Source organism: Diabrotica virgifera, chromosome 7 (genome assembly GCF_917563875.1).
Source record: "Diabrotica virgifera virgifera chromosome 7, PGI_DIABVI_V3a".
In the NCBI taxonomy this organism is placed as follows: domain Eukaryota; kingdom Metazoa; phylum Arthropoda; class Insecta; order Coleoptera; family Chrysomelidae; genus Diabrotica; species Diabrotica virgifera.
This window is the reverse complement of record NC_065449.1, coordinates 237,194,444-237,207,710: the sequence shown is the minus strand read 5'-3', so window position 1 is coordinate 237,207,710 and position 13,267 is coordinate 237,194,444. Positions and strand designations below refer to the sequence as shown.

Here is a 13,267-nt window from a genome sequence, read left to right as displayed (position 1 = left end):
AATCTAGGCATCGGATAAAAAAGTTTATTTGAAGAAAGTGGATTTTTTTGTTCTTCTTAATGGCGGTACAGGCTCGTTTTTTTAATATTGTATTTAATTACAGAGTAATTTCCACATATTAATATATTTTTCAAATTGGGATCTGTACCGCCATTCTTTATTATATTACGAATACGTGTGCCAAATATCTCGAAAAAATATTCAAAATTACAGCCGCAATCTTGGAACGCGTTTTTGCTACCTGTTGATCGCTACTGTTTCCTCTTAAACACCTGAGAGCCAATATGCATTGTGAATGTCGTTAGACCTAGAATTCTTCGTTTAACTTACATTTCAGGACTAAACTTTGCCTTGGCTTAATTTTTGTGCTACTAAAAACATTATCCAACATCTGGGCATCCTTTTTCCGATCCAGTTTTATTTTACGTTACAAGTGAATGGAAATCAGACATGCAGGTTAGCTGCGAATATATTGATTAAGCAGAACCCGATCAAACGGTGGTGATACTAGAGGGCGTAGAGGGTATGCATTAGAAAAGCCTACCTTAAAAAAATTCTACAATATTGCAGAGAAATTATCGTGTGATGGTGAGTATTGCCGCCATTAAAAAAGCATAGTCTAAATCTGGTATGTGTAAGGCAGCAGTTGTATCAAAATCAGACTTTGCTCCAAGTAACTTTAGAAGTGGCGGGCCGGCGTAGCGCAGGTGGTAGTGTGCTTGCCTCGCATGCCGGTGGTCCGGAGTTCAAATCCTACCGCGCGCCGGCAAGAACAACTAGACATTTTTAAAATGTCTATAGGCCCCAGGTCGACTCAGCCTGAATAAAATGAGTACCTTGGGTAAAACCATGGGTAATAATAGGCGGTTGAAGCGTAGCACTGGCCCTGTTACCTTCCTTGTATACCGTAGGCCCTAGATATAGCAGACTACCCTGCTATACTCCCAAAGCCGCGTGCGGTATAAAACGGGAGACTATTATTATTATTAACTTTATAAGTGGCAAGGTACTGAAGAACAAAGAGCGGCACAAGATTAGTTTAACTGTCTATACTGCCATGCGGTAGACAATTCCTACCTTGGCCATATTCTTAAGAGAAGCAAATTCTATATTTCCAAAATAATCTTACATGGAAAGATACAGGGGCAAAAATATCCAGGATGAAAACAATATTCGTGGCTAAGAAACCATAAGAGGTGTGTACTATCTAAGACGTAGATATATTCTGAAGAGCCGAAAACGGCAATCTGTACAAGATTTGAAGCTGGACAATCACCCAGGAGCGTCATTTGAAATTTTGATTGGGGGGGGGGGCAAGCATTATACAGGGTGTAACAAAAATACAGGTCATAAATTAAATCACATATTCTGGGACCAAAGTTCGAATGAACCTAACTTACCTTAGTACAAATATGCACATAAAAAAAGTTATAGCCCTTTGAAGTTACAAAATGAAAATCGAGTTTTTCGAATATATCGAAAACTATTACAGATTTTTTATTGAAAATGAATATGTGGCATTCTTATGGTAGGAGCATCTTAAAGAAAAATTATAGTGAAATTTGTGCTCCCCATAAAAATTTTATGGGGGTTTTGTTCCCTTAAACCCGCCCAAACTTTTCTTTACGTTCCAATTAAATTATTATTGTGGTGCCATTAGTTAAATTCAATAATTTTAAAACTTTTTTGGCTCTTAGTATTTTTTCGATAAGGCAGTTTTTATCGAGTTGAGCCTTCTTTTTTAAGATGTTTACATACAATTTTATGGGGGTTTTGTTCCTTTAAACCCCCAAATGTTTGTGTACGCTCCAATTAAACTATTACTGCGATACCATTAGTTAAACAAAATGTTTTTAAAACTTTTTTGTCTTTTTGTATTTTTTCCAGAAGTCAACTTTTATCGAGATATGGCTTCTTTTTTAATACGGTTCAAAATATACCTAAAAATGTAAATCATACATAAACTTTCATATTATTACCAAGTCTCCACAATCGTAGTTAACCATATACAAATATGTGGTGGATTTGACAATTATTCAAAATATCTCGATAAAAACTGACTTTTGGAAAAGTAGTAAGAGCCAAAAAAGTTTTAAAAACATTGTGTTTAAGTAATGGTACTACAATATTAATTTAATTGGAACGTACACAAAAGTTTGGGGGGGGGGGGGTTTAAAGGAACTAAACCCCCATAAAATTTTTATAGGGTGTCCAAATTTCACTATAATTTTTTCTTAAGATGCTACTGTCATAAGAATGCCATATGTCCATTTTCAATAAAAAATCTTTAATAGTTTTCGATATATTGGAAAAAATCGATTTTCATTTTGTAACTTCAAAGGGTTGTAACTTTTTTTATATGCACATTTTTACTATGATAATTTAGGTTCAATCAAACTATTTATGGTCCCAGAATATGTGATTAAATTTATGATCTGTATTTTCGTTACACCCTGTATATACAATACATTTATATGTATATGATGTAATGATGAAAATTGATGTATTTTTTGTAAATTTCACTCATTTTCAGGGTCAGGGGAGGGGGCGAATGCCCCCCTGACCCTATCAAATGACGCCCCTGCAATCACCAATGTGCAGCCAAGCACATGACACACGAAGAAGTTGTTTTCATATAAAATATAACAAGATACATTCTTTTAATAACATTTTTTATTAAATTTGCAAAGGTATTACATGATAAATCCTCGAATACATCAATATTTTACAAAAAAACTTTCTAATAATTATTAATGTCTGAACACACAAAAGTTTTCCAAAGAATAAACGAACGAATAATAAAAATCTAAACACGGTTTATAAGTCTAAACTTAAGAGGTTTGGTTGGAGCTGCCATCAACTCGTTTGAGCTCTTGATATCGCCGTAGTTATACTCAATCCTAAACATCTGGCAAACCTTTAACATCAACGAAGCAACCTGATTCTCGGCCATTTCTTTGGCTAAGCAATTCCTAGGTCCGTAACCAAAAGGCATTGAAGCAAAAGTTTGATACTCGTTACCAAATCCACCTTTTTCATCTTCAAACCATCTTTCTGGTTTGAACTTAGTAGCATCTTCAAAATATTCCTCACGCATGTTATTCATATGGGTTCCATAGAGAATGTGGGTTCCTTTTGGGATGCGGTAGTGGTGGCAAACTACATCGTTGCTGAGGACACGGCTGATGATTGGAATTGGGGGTTCTAAACGTAGAGTTTCTTTCAAACAGGCTTGGAGGTATTTCATTTTCTTCAGTTTTTCGACAGATACCTAAAAACCATAATACGTTATTCAGTGTTAAAGATATTAAAAGAGTTATTAATTAAGAGAGTTGCGTATTTTATGCTACACGTCTATCATTGCTTAATATGAACGTAAAATAGACCAGGGTATTAATAGGCTATTGATTATGTTCAAAATAAGAGAGCTAAAAGGAACTACAACGTTAACGGGATTTTATTATCTCATATGGTCAATGGACCTCTAAATTTGAAAAAACCGTGGAGTGCTACCATTTAGGTGGGTGCGTTTTTGAGAAAGGGGTGAATTAGTCCCTAGGCACAGGGTGAATTAGGGTGAGTTCTATGCACTTTTGGTACAAACAAGTCTACAGTAAAATAATTTCAGGTTATATTTACTATCAAAATATCACATTTTAAAGTCGAAAATATTTTCTTTTACAAAAATATACTCAAAAGAAAAGCAAGAAAAAAACACGAAAGAAAGCAATTTTGTTTTTTGCCCCATAACTTTTTTCCACAGGGATATAGGTATAGGCATTGCTTCAGCCAAAAATAACATTTATCCTTCCTCTTTGAAATGACTTTCAGTAAAAGTCTCTATAGTTTGCAGTTACTGAAATATGATTTTTCAAAGTTCGGCGCTCACAACATTTTTGAGCCATTTTCCCCATTATTTCGCAAACATTGTTCCGTAACTTTTTTCTACGCATTTCTAGGTATATATAATGGTACATTTAGTAGAAAGAGAACTCAATTACCTTTAAAATGGTCTATTGTATAAGGTTGTATGACTATTTTTAAGCAAGTTATGGTTTTTCAAGGTTTTATACTTTTAATGATTTTTTATATTGTTTATGATTATTTTTTAAATTTCTCATTATGACTATTTTTCTTGTACATTTAGGTATACACATTGTGAAACAAAAAAAGCATATTTTCTTTACTTTAAAATGGGGTATTGCAAAAAAATTTAAGGACTATTTGAGACAATATATCCGTAGAATATCGAAGAGTATCCGTAATTTGAGACAAATTTTAAAATATTTTATTTTTTCAATTAAAAAAGTATGATTGCATATTGTAACGTAATTTTTAATTCCAAATAACTTTTCCTAATAACACTTTTCGATATTGTGAAATATAAAGGTACTTTACTCCTGAGCCAAATTCATATTTTTTAACATACCTCGTACTCTATTGATAAAATTTTATACCTGATGATTGAATCTTAGGTATTAGACTATGCAGAGCATTTTATAAAGAATAACTTTTCTTCATAAACTTGATAATAAAAAAATTTCCATATGGTTCCAACTTAGTGGGAGGACCTATTGCATGTGTATATGTCACATTTTGAAAAAGCATATCTCGTTTAAAAATGGTCCTAGAATTTTTTACAATACACCATTTTAAAATAAATAAAATAAGCTTTCTTTTGTATTTAGCAACGTATATATCTAAATATACAATAAAAAAAGTTATAATGAGAAATTTAAAAATAATCGTAAAATATATCAAAAATAATTAAAAGTATAAAAGTTTGAAAAACCATATCTTGCTTAAAAATAGCCATACCGCCTTCTACAATAGACCATTTTAAGGGTAATTGACTTTTCTTCCTATTAAATGTAACATTGCATATACCAAAAGCTACGTATAAAAAAGTTACAGAACAATATTTGCAAAATAACAAGGAAAATTGCCCAAAATTGCTGTGAGTGGCGAAATTTTAAAAATCATATTTCGAAAACTGTAAATCCTAATGACCTCTACTAAACACCATTTTAAAGACAAAATTTGTAAGTTTTTTTTCTGTGAAGCAATGTCTATACCTATATCCCCTTGGACAAAAGTTATGGGACAAAAAACAAAATTTCTTTCTTTTGGGTTACTTTGTGCTTTTTCTTTTAAATATATTTTTGTAAAAAAAAGTATCTTTGACTTTAAAAAGTTATATTTAGATAGGAAATTTAACCAGGAATAATTCTTATGTAGACGTGTTTGTACCAAAAGTGCATAGAACTCACCCTAATGTAACCTGTGCCCAGGGCCTAATTCACCCATTGCTCAAAAACGCACCCCTTTAAATCGTAGAACTCCGCGGTTTTTTCATATATAGAGATTCATTGACCATATGAAATAGTAAAACCCCGTTAACGTTGTAGTTCCTTTCTATAGTACATAATCATTAGCCTATAAGCTGGAAATAGACCATGTTCGGGACACTCAAAGATCCAGGTAGCTGACTACTTTTTTAGTTATTATAGACCTAAAGGAAGAAAACCTACCTGTTTCCTGCCTAGAGTTCGCGTCCGTTTTTTAATGATTAACAATTTAGTGCAAAAATCGCGATTTTTTCGATTTTTTGCACCCCATTCAAAAGCTAAACAGTTGACATATAAAACTACAAAATTAAATTTTTTAAAACACTGAAAAACCTTCAAAATGCCGGTTTTTGAAAGTTAAAAAATTAATTTGTTGCTACGCAAACTGCAAAATAAGTGAAAATCGTTATAATTTGTTAATAACTTTTACTAAAACTACTTTAGAACATTAGGGTTTCACCCAAAGTTGTGTATTGAGGTACTTAATAAACTCTTAAAATTTGAGACCGATCCATTAATTAGTTTAAAAGTTGTTCTATTTGTCTATCCCAGAGACCTTTATTTTGCAATAACATAAGACAGAAAATAATGAAGATCAGGCAATTCTGCGTATGTCAAATAAAAGTAGAAAAGTGATATTATCAAAATGTACTTTAAAAAAGATAAAAAATTATCTAATATAGTCAAAAATAGTAATGCCAAATTTTTGAAATTTTGTAGTTTATAAACATTTAAACAACTTTAAAAATATTGTCCCTAGAAAAAATCATTTTAAATATTCGAAAAGTTGGTATTCTACACGTATTTTTAAAAATTTTGTTCAGTTGGTGACTAGTCGTGGTAAGTGAAGGGGGAGCTGGGAGCCGACAAATGCACGAGTTCAAAAACTAAAAAAGGCAACTTAAAACTATACTATCATTTTCTATATCTCGGGATCTACTGAATATATTTTGATCTTTCTTTTTTAATTTGTATGTAATTTTTCTGTACATTACAAATATGTAATTTGTCTATTTGCAATTTGACATTTATTAATTAATAAACAATCTAATTTGTTTAAACAATTTTTGAATAAATAATTTTTCCCCAAAAATCCATGTTTTTAATCAGACTATCATTATTAATCATAGAAAAAGTTAAGTTATACTTTAATAAATAAATTATCTTCAATAAATAATTATCTAATAAAAATAATTTATTTATTAAAGTGAACTTTAACGTTTTGTATGATCATTAATAATACTCTGATTAAAAAAATATATTTTTGTAAAAAATATTTTTTCAAGAATTGTTTAAACAAATTAGACTGATTATTAATTAATAAATTTATAAACAAATCGCATATTTGTAATGTACGTAGAAATTACATACAGATTAAAAAAAGAAAGATGAAAATCCATTGAGTTGATCCGGAGATACAGAAAATTGTATTAAATGAAGTAAAAGTCAGACTTACTCTTAATCTTTATTATAACTTCCGACGACTGGTTTCGCTCTTTAAAATTTTGTAGAGCATCTTCAGGTCAAAGGTAACAAGTTACACCTGAGATACAGAAAATTGTATTAAATGAAGTAAAAGTCAGACTTACTCTCAATCTTTATTATAACTTCAGACGACTGGTTTCGCTCTTTAAAATTTTGTAGAGCATCTTCAGGTCAAAGGTAACAAGTTACACCTGACCTGAAGATGCTCTACACACCTGACCTGAAGATGCTCTACAAATTTTAAAGAGCGAAACCGGTCGTCGGAAGTTATAATAAAGATTGAGAGTAAGTCTGACTTTTACTTCATTTAAAATGAACTCTCACATGCAACCCATTCAAGATTTAAAATTGTATTAACTTGAAATTGCTTTTTCGGTATTTTAACTCGGTGGATTCGTAGGTTCCCCCTAGTAACCGTTTGAACTAAAATTTTAAAAAATCGTAGAGGGTGCTGTGAAGATACAATGTTTATGCAATATTTTTACCAAAAAATACAAATCCCATTATTTAAAATGGCATCAATGAAATTCCTTAATTATTATAAACAAATTAGCTGTGAATTAAAAAAAAACAAATGGCTAACTTTGTGACTAATGAACCCAGGCTAAATTTTTTATATGAAAATTCGTGTTAAAATACTAGCTTTCCGAATATCTAAAAAGATTGTTCCTACGGACAATATTTGTCAAGTTATTCTAAATGTTTATAAACTTCAAAATTTCAAAAATTTGGCATTAGGATTTTTGATATATTGATTAATTTTTTCATCTTTTTTAAATACATTTTGATACTATCAGTCTTCTACTTTCGTTTGGCATACTCAGAATTGCCCAATGTTTATTATTTTCTGTCTTATGTTATGGCAAAATAAATGTCTCTGGGATAAACAAATAGAATAAATTTTAAACTAATTAATGGATCGGTCTCAAAGTTTGAGAGTTTATTAAGTACCAAAATAACCAACTTTGGGTGAAACCCTAAAATTCTAAGTTAAATTTAGTAAAAGTTACCAACAAATATCGATTTTCATTTATTTTGCAATTTGTGAAGCAACAAATTAACTTTTTAACTTTCAAAAATCGGTATTTTGAAGGTTTTTCAATTTTCTAAAAAAATTAAATTTTGTAGTTTTATGTTAATTGTTTAGCTTTTGAATAGGCTGCAAAAAATCGCGATTTTTGCAATAAATTGTTAATAATTAAAAAACGGACGCGAACTCTAGGCAGGAAAAAGATAGGTTTTCTTGATATGGGTCTACAATAACTAAAAAAGTAGTCAGCTACCTGGATCTTTGAATGTCTTTAGAAAATCCTTATTACCCTGGACTAAAAAGACAAAACTTATGATCATCAGCAAGCAAAAGATAGCAAGTGGTCATTTCTGCGTCAAAAAAAAACACTGTAGAAACGGTGACGCGCTGCAACTACCTCAGCATGAATGAAGAATGGACCAAGAACCAAAGCTAAGAGAAAAGCTAGATATATCTTCAACCGGATATGGGCTTTCTTAAAGAGCCACAACCTCTTCCTTCGTATAAAAGTAAGAATGCTGCGATGCTACGTCTTCTCTGTCCTTTTTTGTTGTGTTGAATCATGGACCTTGAACGAAGATGTGGTTGTATCGGAGAATACTTAGAATCCCGTGTACTGACCGAACCACAAATGAGGAGGTTCTCATTTGAACAATGAAGCAGAACTGGAAGGTACGGACCACCATCAGATATCGAATGTTAGAATACTTCAAACATATTATGCGAATCTAGATATGCCATCTTAGGTGTTAGGATAAATTTTCAGGCAGAAAACATTCACAATGGGACCAAGTAACCCTAAATTTTTGATATGGTAAAAAAACTCCTTCGCAAGGATAATCTTCAACATAGATACTTCTAGTATGACACCTAAATCAACAAAAATAAGAATAAAAAAGTATGTGCATGACTTACCGGCCCTGTATCATCCTTTATTTCTTGGTTGAGTTTAATCTGGCATCTAGGATTTCTGGCTAGATGATAGAAGAAGAAGGCCACAGTATGAACAGTCGCGTTGGCTCCAATCAGGAACATATCTAGCAGTACAGTCATTACATCCTCACCAATTATATTTTCTTTTAACAGGAGATGTTCAATAAAACTCGGCTTTTCCAAGCTTTGATCTTTTAATTTCTTTTCTTTTAGACTCTCCTTAGCTGCTTCGATGTATTTTGAAAGGACACTGTCAATCATGTCGCAGTTTTTAACAAGGCTCTTCCATGATGGCGTTTCTACAAATTTCCAGAAATGGAAACCATACTCTAATTTCTTTATGGCGGTTGTAGCCCCAAATATTCCATCCAGAAGCCTGCCTGGGTCAGAAGCTGGAGCAATACCATATGGAATAAGAAACCCTAATTTTCTATTTAAAGTAACAGAGCAAAGACATTCTAAAGTCCATTTATATATTTCGGTTTGAAAGTTTGCAGGCATTTCTTCCTGTTTGTTTCTAATTGAGATTATTCTATGTAAAAAATCAGTATTAGTTTTATCTATGCTTGCTTGTTGTTCACTGACTATCGATTGTAAAGGTACTTCTACAGATTTTCTTAATTTTTCCCATTCTGGACCATGAGTAAGGAATGGACCAGCCTGCTTGTAATTTTTGCACTGCAATCGATACTGCTCTACTGAATCTAAACAAGACCTGATTGGATATGGACCTTCTGTATGGAAAACAGCACTGGCGTGCTCTGGTCTGCTCAATAATACTACGTCACTACCAAATGCTCCATGTAGTCTGACAACTGGACCATAAACGTCAAAAAATTTCTTAAAAAATGGAGCGTTTCCACCCCAACTAAGTATTCCTCGGAAAAATTTCCCTCCACTTAACAAATACTGTACTACTGTTACTGTTAGTTCGGTTCCCATAATCGGAATCAGGCTCCAAAATTTTGATATGAGTCTTAGGCTAATTGGACCAGGAATTTCGTCAAAAGATATGGTATCAGTACTTACACTTAATTTTTGAGGCTTGTGTGCTAAATACGGGTTTGCAATTATAGTACTTTCCTTAGGAGGTACCTTTTCTTTGGCATCTGTCGGCCGTGTTTTTGCTGTGAAAATTTCTTGAGAATTTTTATCACATTTTGCTGTGGATATAAAACTTGTGTGGTACTTATACAAATATGGAGCACGATGATTAATAATTCTGATATTTCGAATGAGCATTTTCGTTAATTTTGTAATAAAATTATTAAATGCGACAGTTCAGAGTTTTATAAATGACATTTTTCATTTTTTAAATTTAAATTTCATAGATTTCTGGATAAATATATTTTTGCAAACATAGAGTTAGTCCCACTTAAATTATTTGAGAACTGTCAAAATGTTCTTATTAAATAAAAATATTTTGGGATACTTAATTCGAAAATTTTATTTATAATTTTATATTATATTTATATTTTCAGTGTTTTTAAATTGGCGACAGAAACGTTACAAAATAATATAATTTTTAAAAGAATGTGACAGACGTCAAATTTTATTGCCAAATTATTTTACACTTTTCGATAATTTTAGCGAACGGAACATATTAACAAATAGGCTCGAATTCCTTAAAAAAATAAATATTAAAATATAATGTAAATAACATTTCAGAGAAAATTAGAATGGTATCGATACTTGATCGATACTCAAATAATATTATTGTGATGTACTTTATTTACATTGCTTCTTCTGTATTCTATTTTAAACTTTTGGCTGGCCAATACGAGGACTGACCAAGTACACTTCGCGTCAAAAAAAACTGGTACACTTTTTTTTCCCAATGTAAACCTGTGTTCAGACTGGACACAATGGCTCGTGAATCACGGCGTTGTTGCCAGCACTGATAATGGAATTGCACTAAATCTAAATACAAAAAATAACGTTCAAAAATCATGGTGGTGAATCGTAAAACGGACCATAGGTAACTCAATGTAAAATTCTAAACTGTTAAATTCCTGCTTCCCTAATCATTTTACAACAAAACTCATGAGAAGCTATTTGTAAAGGATTAAAATCTGTATTAAAAACAAAAGCTAAAATTGTTCTAGGATCTAAACACATTCCAACATTTTGAAAAATACCTACATTTGCCACAGTAGGTAGGTATGTGTGTAAAAGTTAGGCCCACGTTATTATTTACCTGATTGTTCGCACACTATTGACTGAATAAAACATCTTTATTATTATTACTTTCTCCTCAACTGAGGCTATCTTATCAATTTTATAATTTTTTAAACAAGAAATGATAAAATAAAAATTTTGACAGTTGAAATTGTCAATATTTATAATAACTTCACTGTAACCGAACGCAGCCGATACACATTATGATAATGTGTGTGGCCTAACTTTGGCGTATTTCTGTGAAAAATTATTATATTTTTAAAAAATTTTGGAATATGTTTAATTATATTTTGAATATAATTACAATGTAACATTTCAATGGATTAAAATGCCTTAATTTTTTTCGAATCCTTAAAAAACTAAGAAGTATTTTTGAAAAATTTAAACACAAAATGAAATAAAATATATTACCGAGGGCCGAAAGTCCCTTAGAATAAATAAAAATTTTTTTTAATGAAATATTTGCAATTAAACATCACTAAATTTTCTCTTTATTTTCCCCCTGTAACTTATTAAAATAAACATAGAAGTTTTTAGAGACCTTCAGCCCTCAGTAATAATGTAACCTTTAATGAATTTTATTGTAATACATAATATTTAAGTTCCACACTTGTTCACTGTAAAAGTTATTCATTTTGTATTAATTTCAAATTTTAATTTTTCCAGTGTGTTTTATTTATTAGTATCCCACAACTCTAAAAGAGTTTTGTGCTACACTTTACGAGAAACCCTTCACACTTCTCGAGTTTAAATAAAACATAATAATTTAATGTCAAGTCTAGAGTTATTATCTGTCATTCATGTCATATCTGTCATAAATTATAATAGAACACGAATTAATTTATGGGTACTTAATTGAGACGATGGAACATTACAAAATTAATAAGAGAATTTTTTAGGATGCATGTTTAAATAAATGTGACTGACTAATCGAGAATGTTCGATGTTGTTTTAATTTTTAGTAAATTACTATAAAAACTTGCGGTCTGCTTTTAGCTGGTTTGATATAATATTTTAGTTGAATTTTAACTATTTAGAATGGGAAATAAGACACAATATTATTAAAAAATGATTTTTATTAACGTTTCGACGCCCAAATCGGGTGCCGTTGTCAAAATACAAAATACTATTAACATAAACAAAAATGTTGTTGCTTAGTAAAAAAGAATGTGTGTGTACTTTGTACGCACGTAAGAAGTTATACTTCTATTATATGATTTAAACGAAATTAATATACTTTTTATTTATATTTTGTTTAAATATTAAACTCATTTATACTTACTACTTCTCAAACATTTTTATTAGAACAGTGCCAAAAATTAAAATAATAAAAGAATAAAACACACACAAACACATTAAACAAGCCACAAATGATGTCTGAACATTAATTGTCGAAATTTTTTTTAACTAAATACGTATTTTCTGAAAATACAATTATATAATAAATATACTTACAATCATAAAATGTATTAAAGCAAACAAAAAAGAAAGTTTCTATTGGGACTCGAACCAGCGCTGATAAGAGCGGTTGGTATTGGAATTCATTCGCCTTCTCCGCTTAGCCACGGACACTATGTGTCATTATTTACGAAGATCGACTAACTAAACGGATTGTGATATTTTGATATTTTGAAAATTGATCAAATTATTTTAATTTTGAATTGAAATGATTTAGAATTGAAAAAATACAACAAAACATAGAGTAAAAAAACAATATACATATTAGGTGAATATTGATAGAAATTTTGATGGTAATCAAATTATTTAAATAAAAGTATTACATACTATGTATTTTGGCAGATCAAATAGGTAGGTTTATACCCATGATACATTAACAATTATTACGTACCTGTTGCTTTTAAAAACTATTTAAAAGTCACTACAATATTATAAACTTTTTTGTTTCTGTCCTCACAACAATAAAACTAATATATTATACATTTTTTTTACCTTTACCTTTACCTCCAAACCACAGCTGCCATATCGGATAATTTTTGACATGTCATTTGAACATCCAATCAGAACAAAGTTATAATGCGCATGCGCCGGGCTGATAGGTTTTAACATATAAAAAAATCACCCTCTATCGCCGGTAAAGAAGTATAACTTCAAAAATTCTTCTAATAATTTATTTAATTTGACTCATTTATATCGGCAATTCAGATACATATAATACATTTTAAAGTAGAAGACTTTAAAATGATATTGCCAATATTTATGAGTTGCGTTCCTGGGACGACTTTACTGAAAGATAGTTCATTCGATTACATGAAATCAACCTCAATTCAAGAAT

At 30.7% G+C, this 13,267-nt stretch overlaps 2 protein-coding genes across 2 annotated transcripts in view; both read right to left on the bottom strand.

The window, feature by feature from the left end:
* LOC126888251 (uncharacterized) overlaps window positions 1-13,267 on the bottom strand; it is a 194,269-nt gene that overhangs the window by 18,469 nt on the left and 162,533 nt on the right. The gene's annotated exons all lie outside the window — the stretch shown is intronic.
* LOC126888248 (probable cytochrome P450 301a1, mitochondrial) lies at window positions 2,656-10,119 on the bottom strand. The gene is made up of 2 exons (XM_050656342.1): window positions 8,779-10,119; window positions 2,656-3,271 (listed from the first exon to the last, which is right to left on the bottom strand). The coding sequence occupies exons 1-2, from the start codon at window positions 10,036-10,038 to the stop codon at window positions 2,807-2,809; spliced, it is 1,725 nt and encodes a 574-aa protein (XP_050512299.1). The 5' UTR covers window positions 10,039-10,119; the 3' UTR covers window positions 2,656-2,806.

Coding starts and splice junctions, on each gene's coding strand:
- LOC126888248 (XM_050656342.1), bottom strand. CDS start 10,038: ATGCTCATTCGAAATATCAGAATTATTAATCATCGTGCTCCATATTTG. Junction 3,272..8,778: donor TAAAGGATGATACAGGGCCG/GTAAGTCATGCA, acceptor TATGGTTTTTAG/GTATCTGTCGAAAAACTGAA.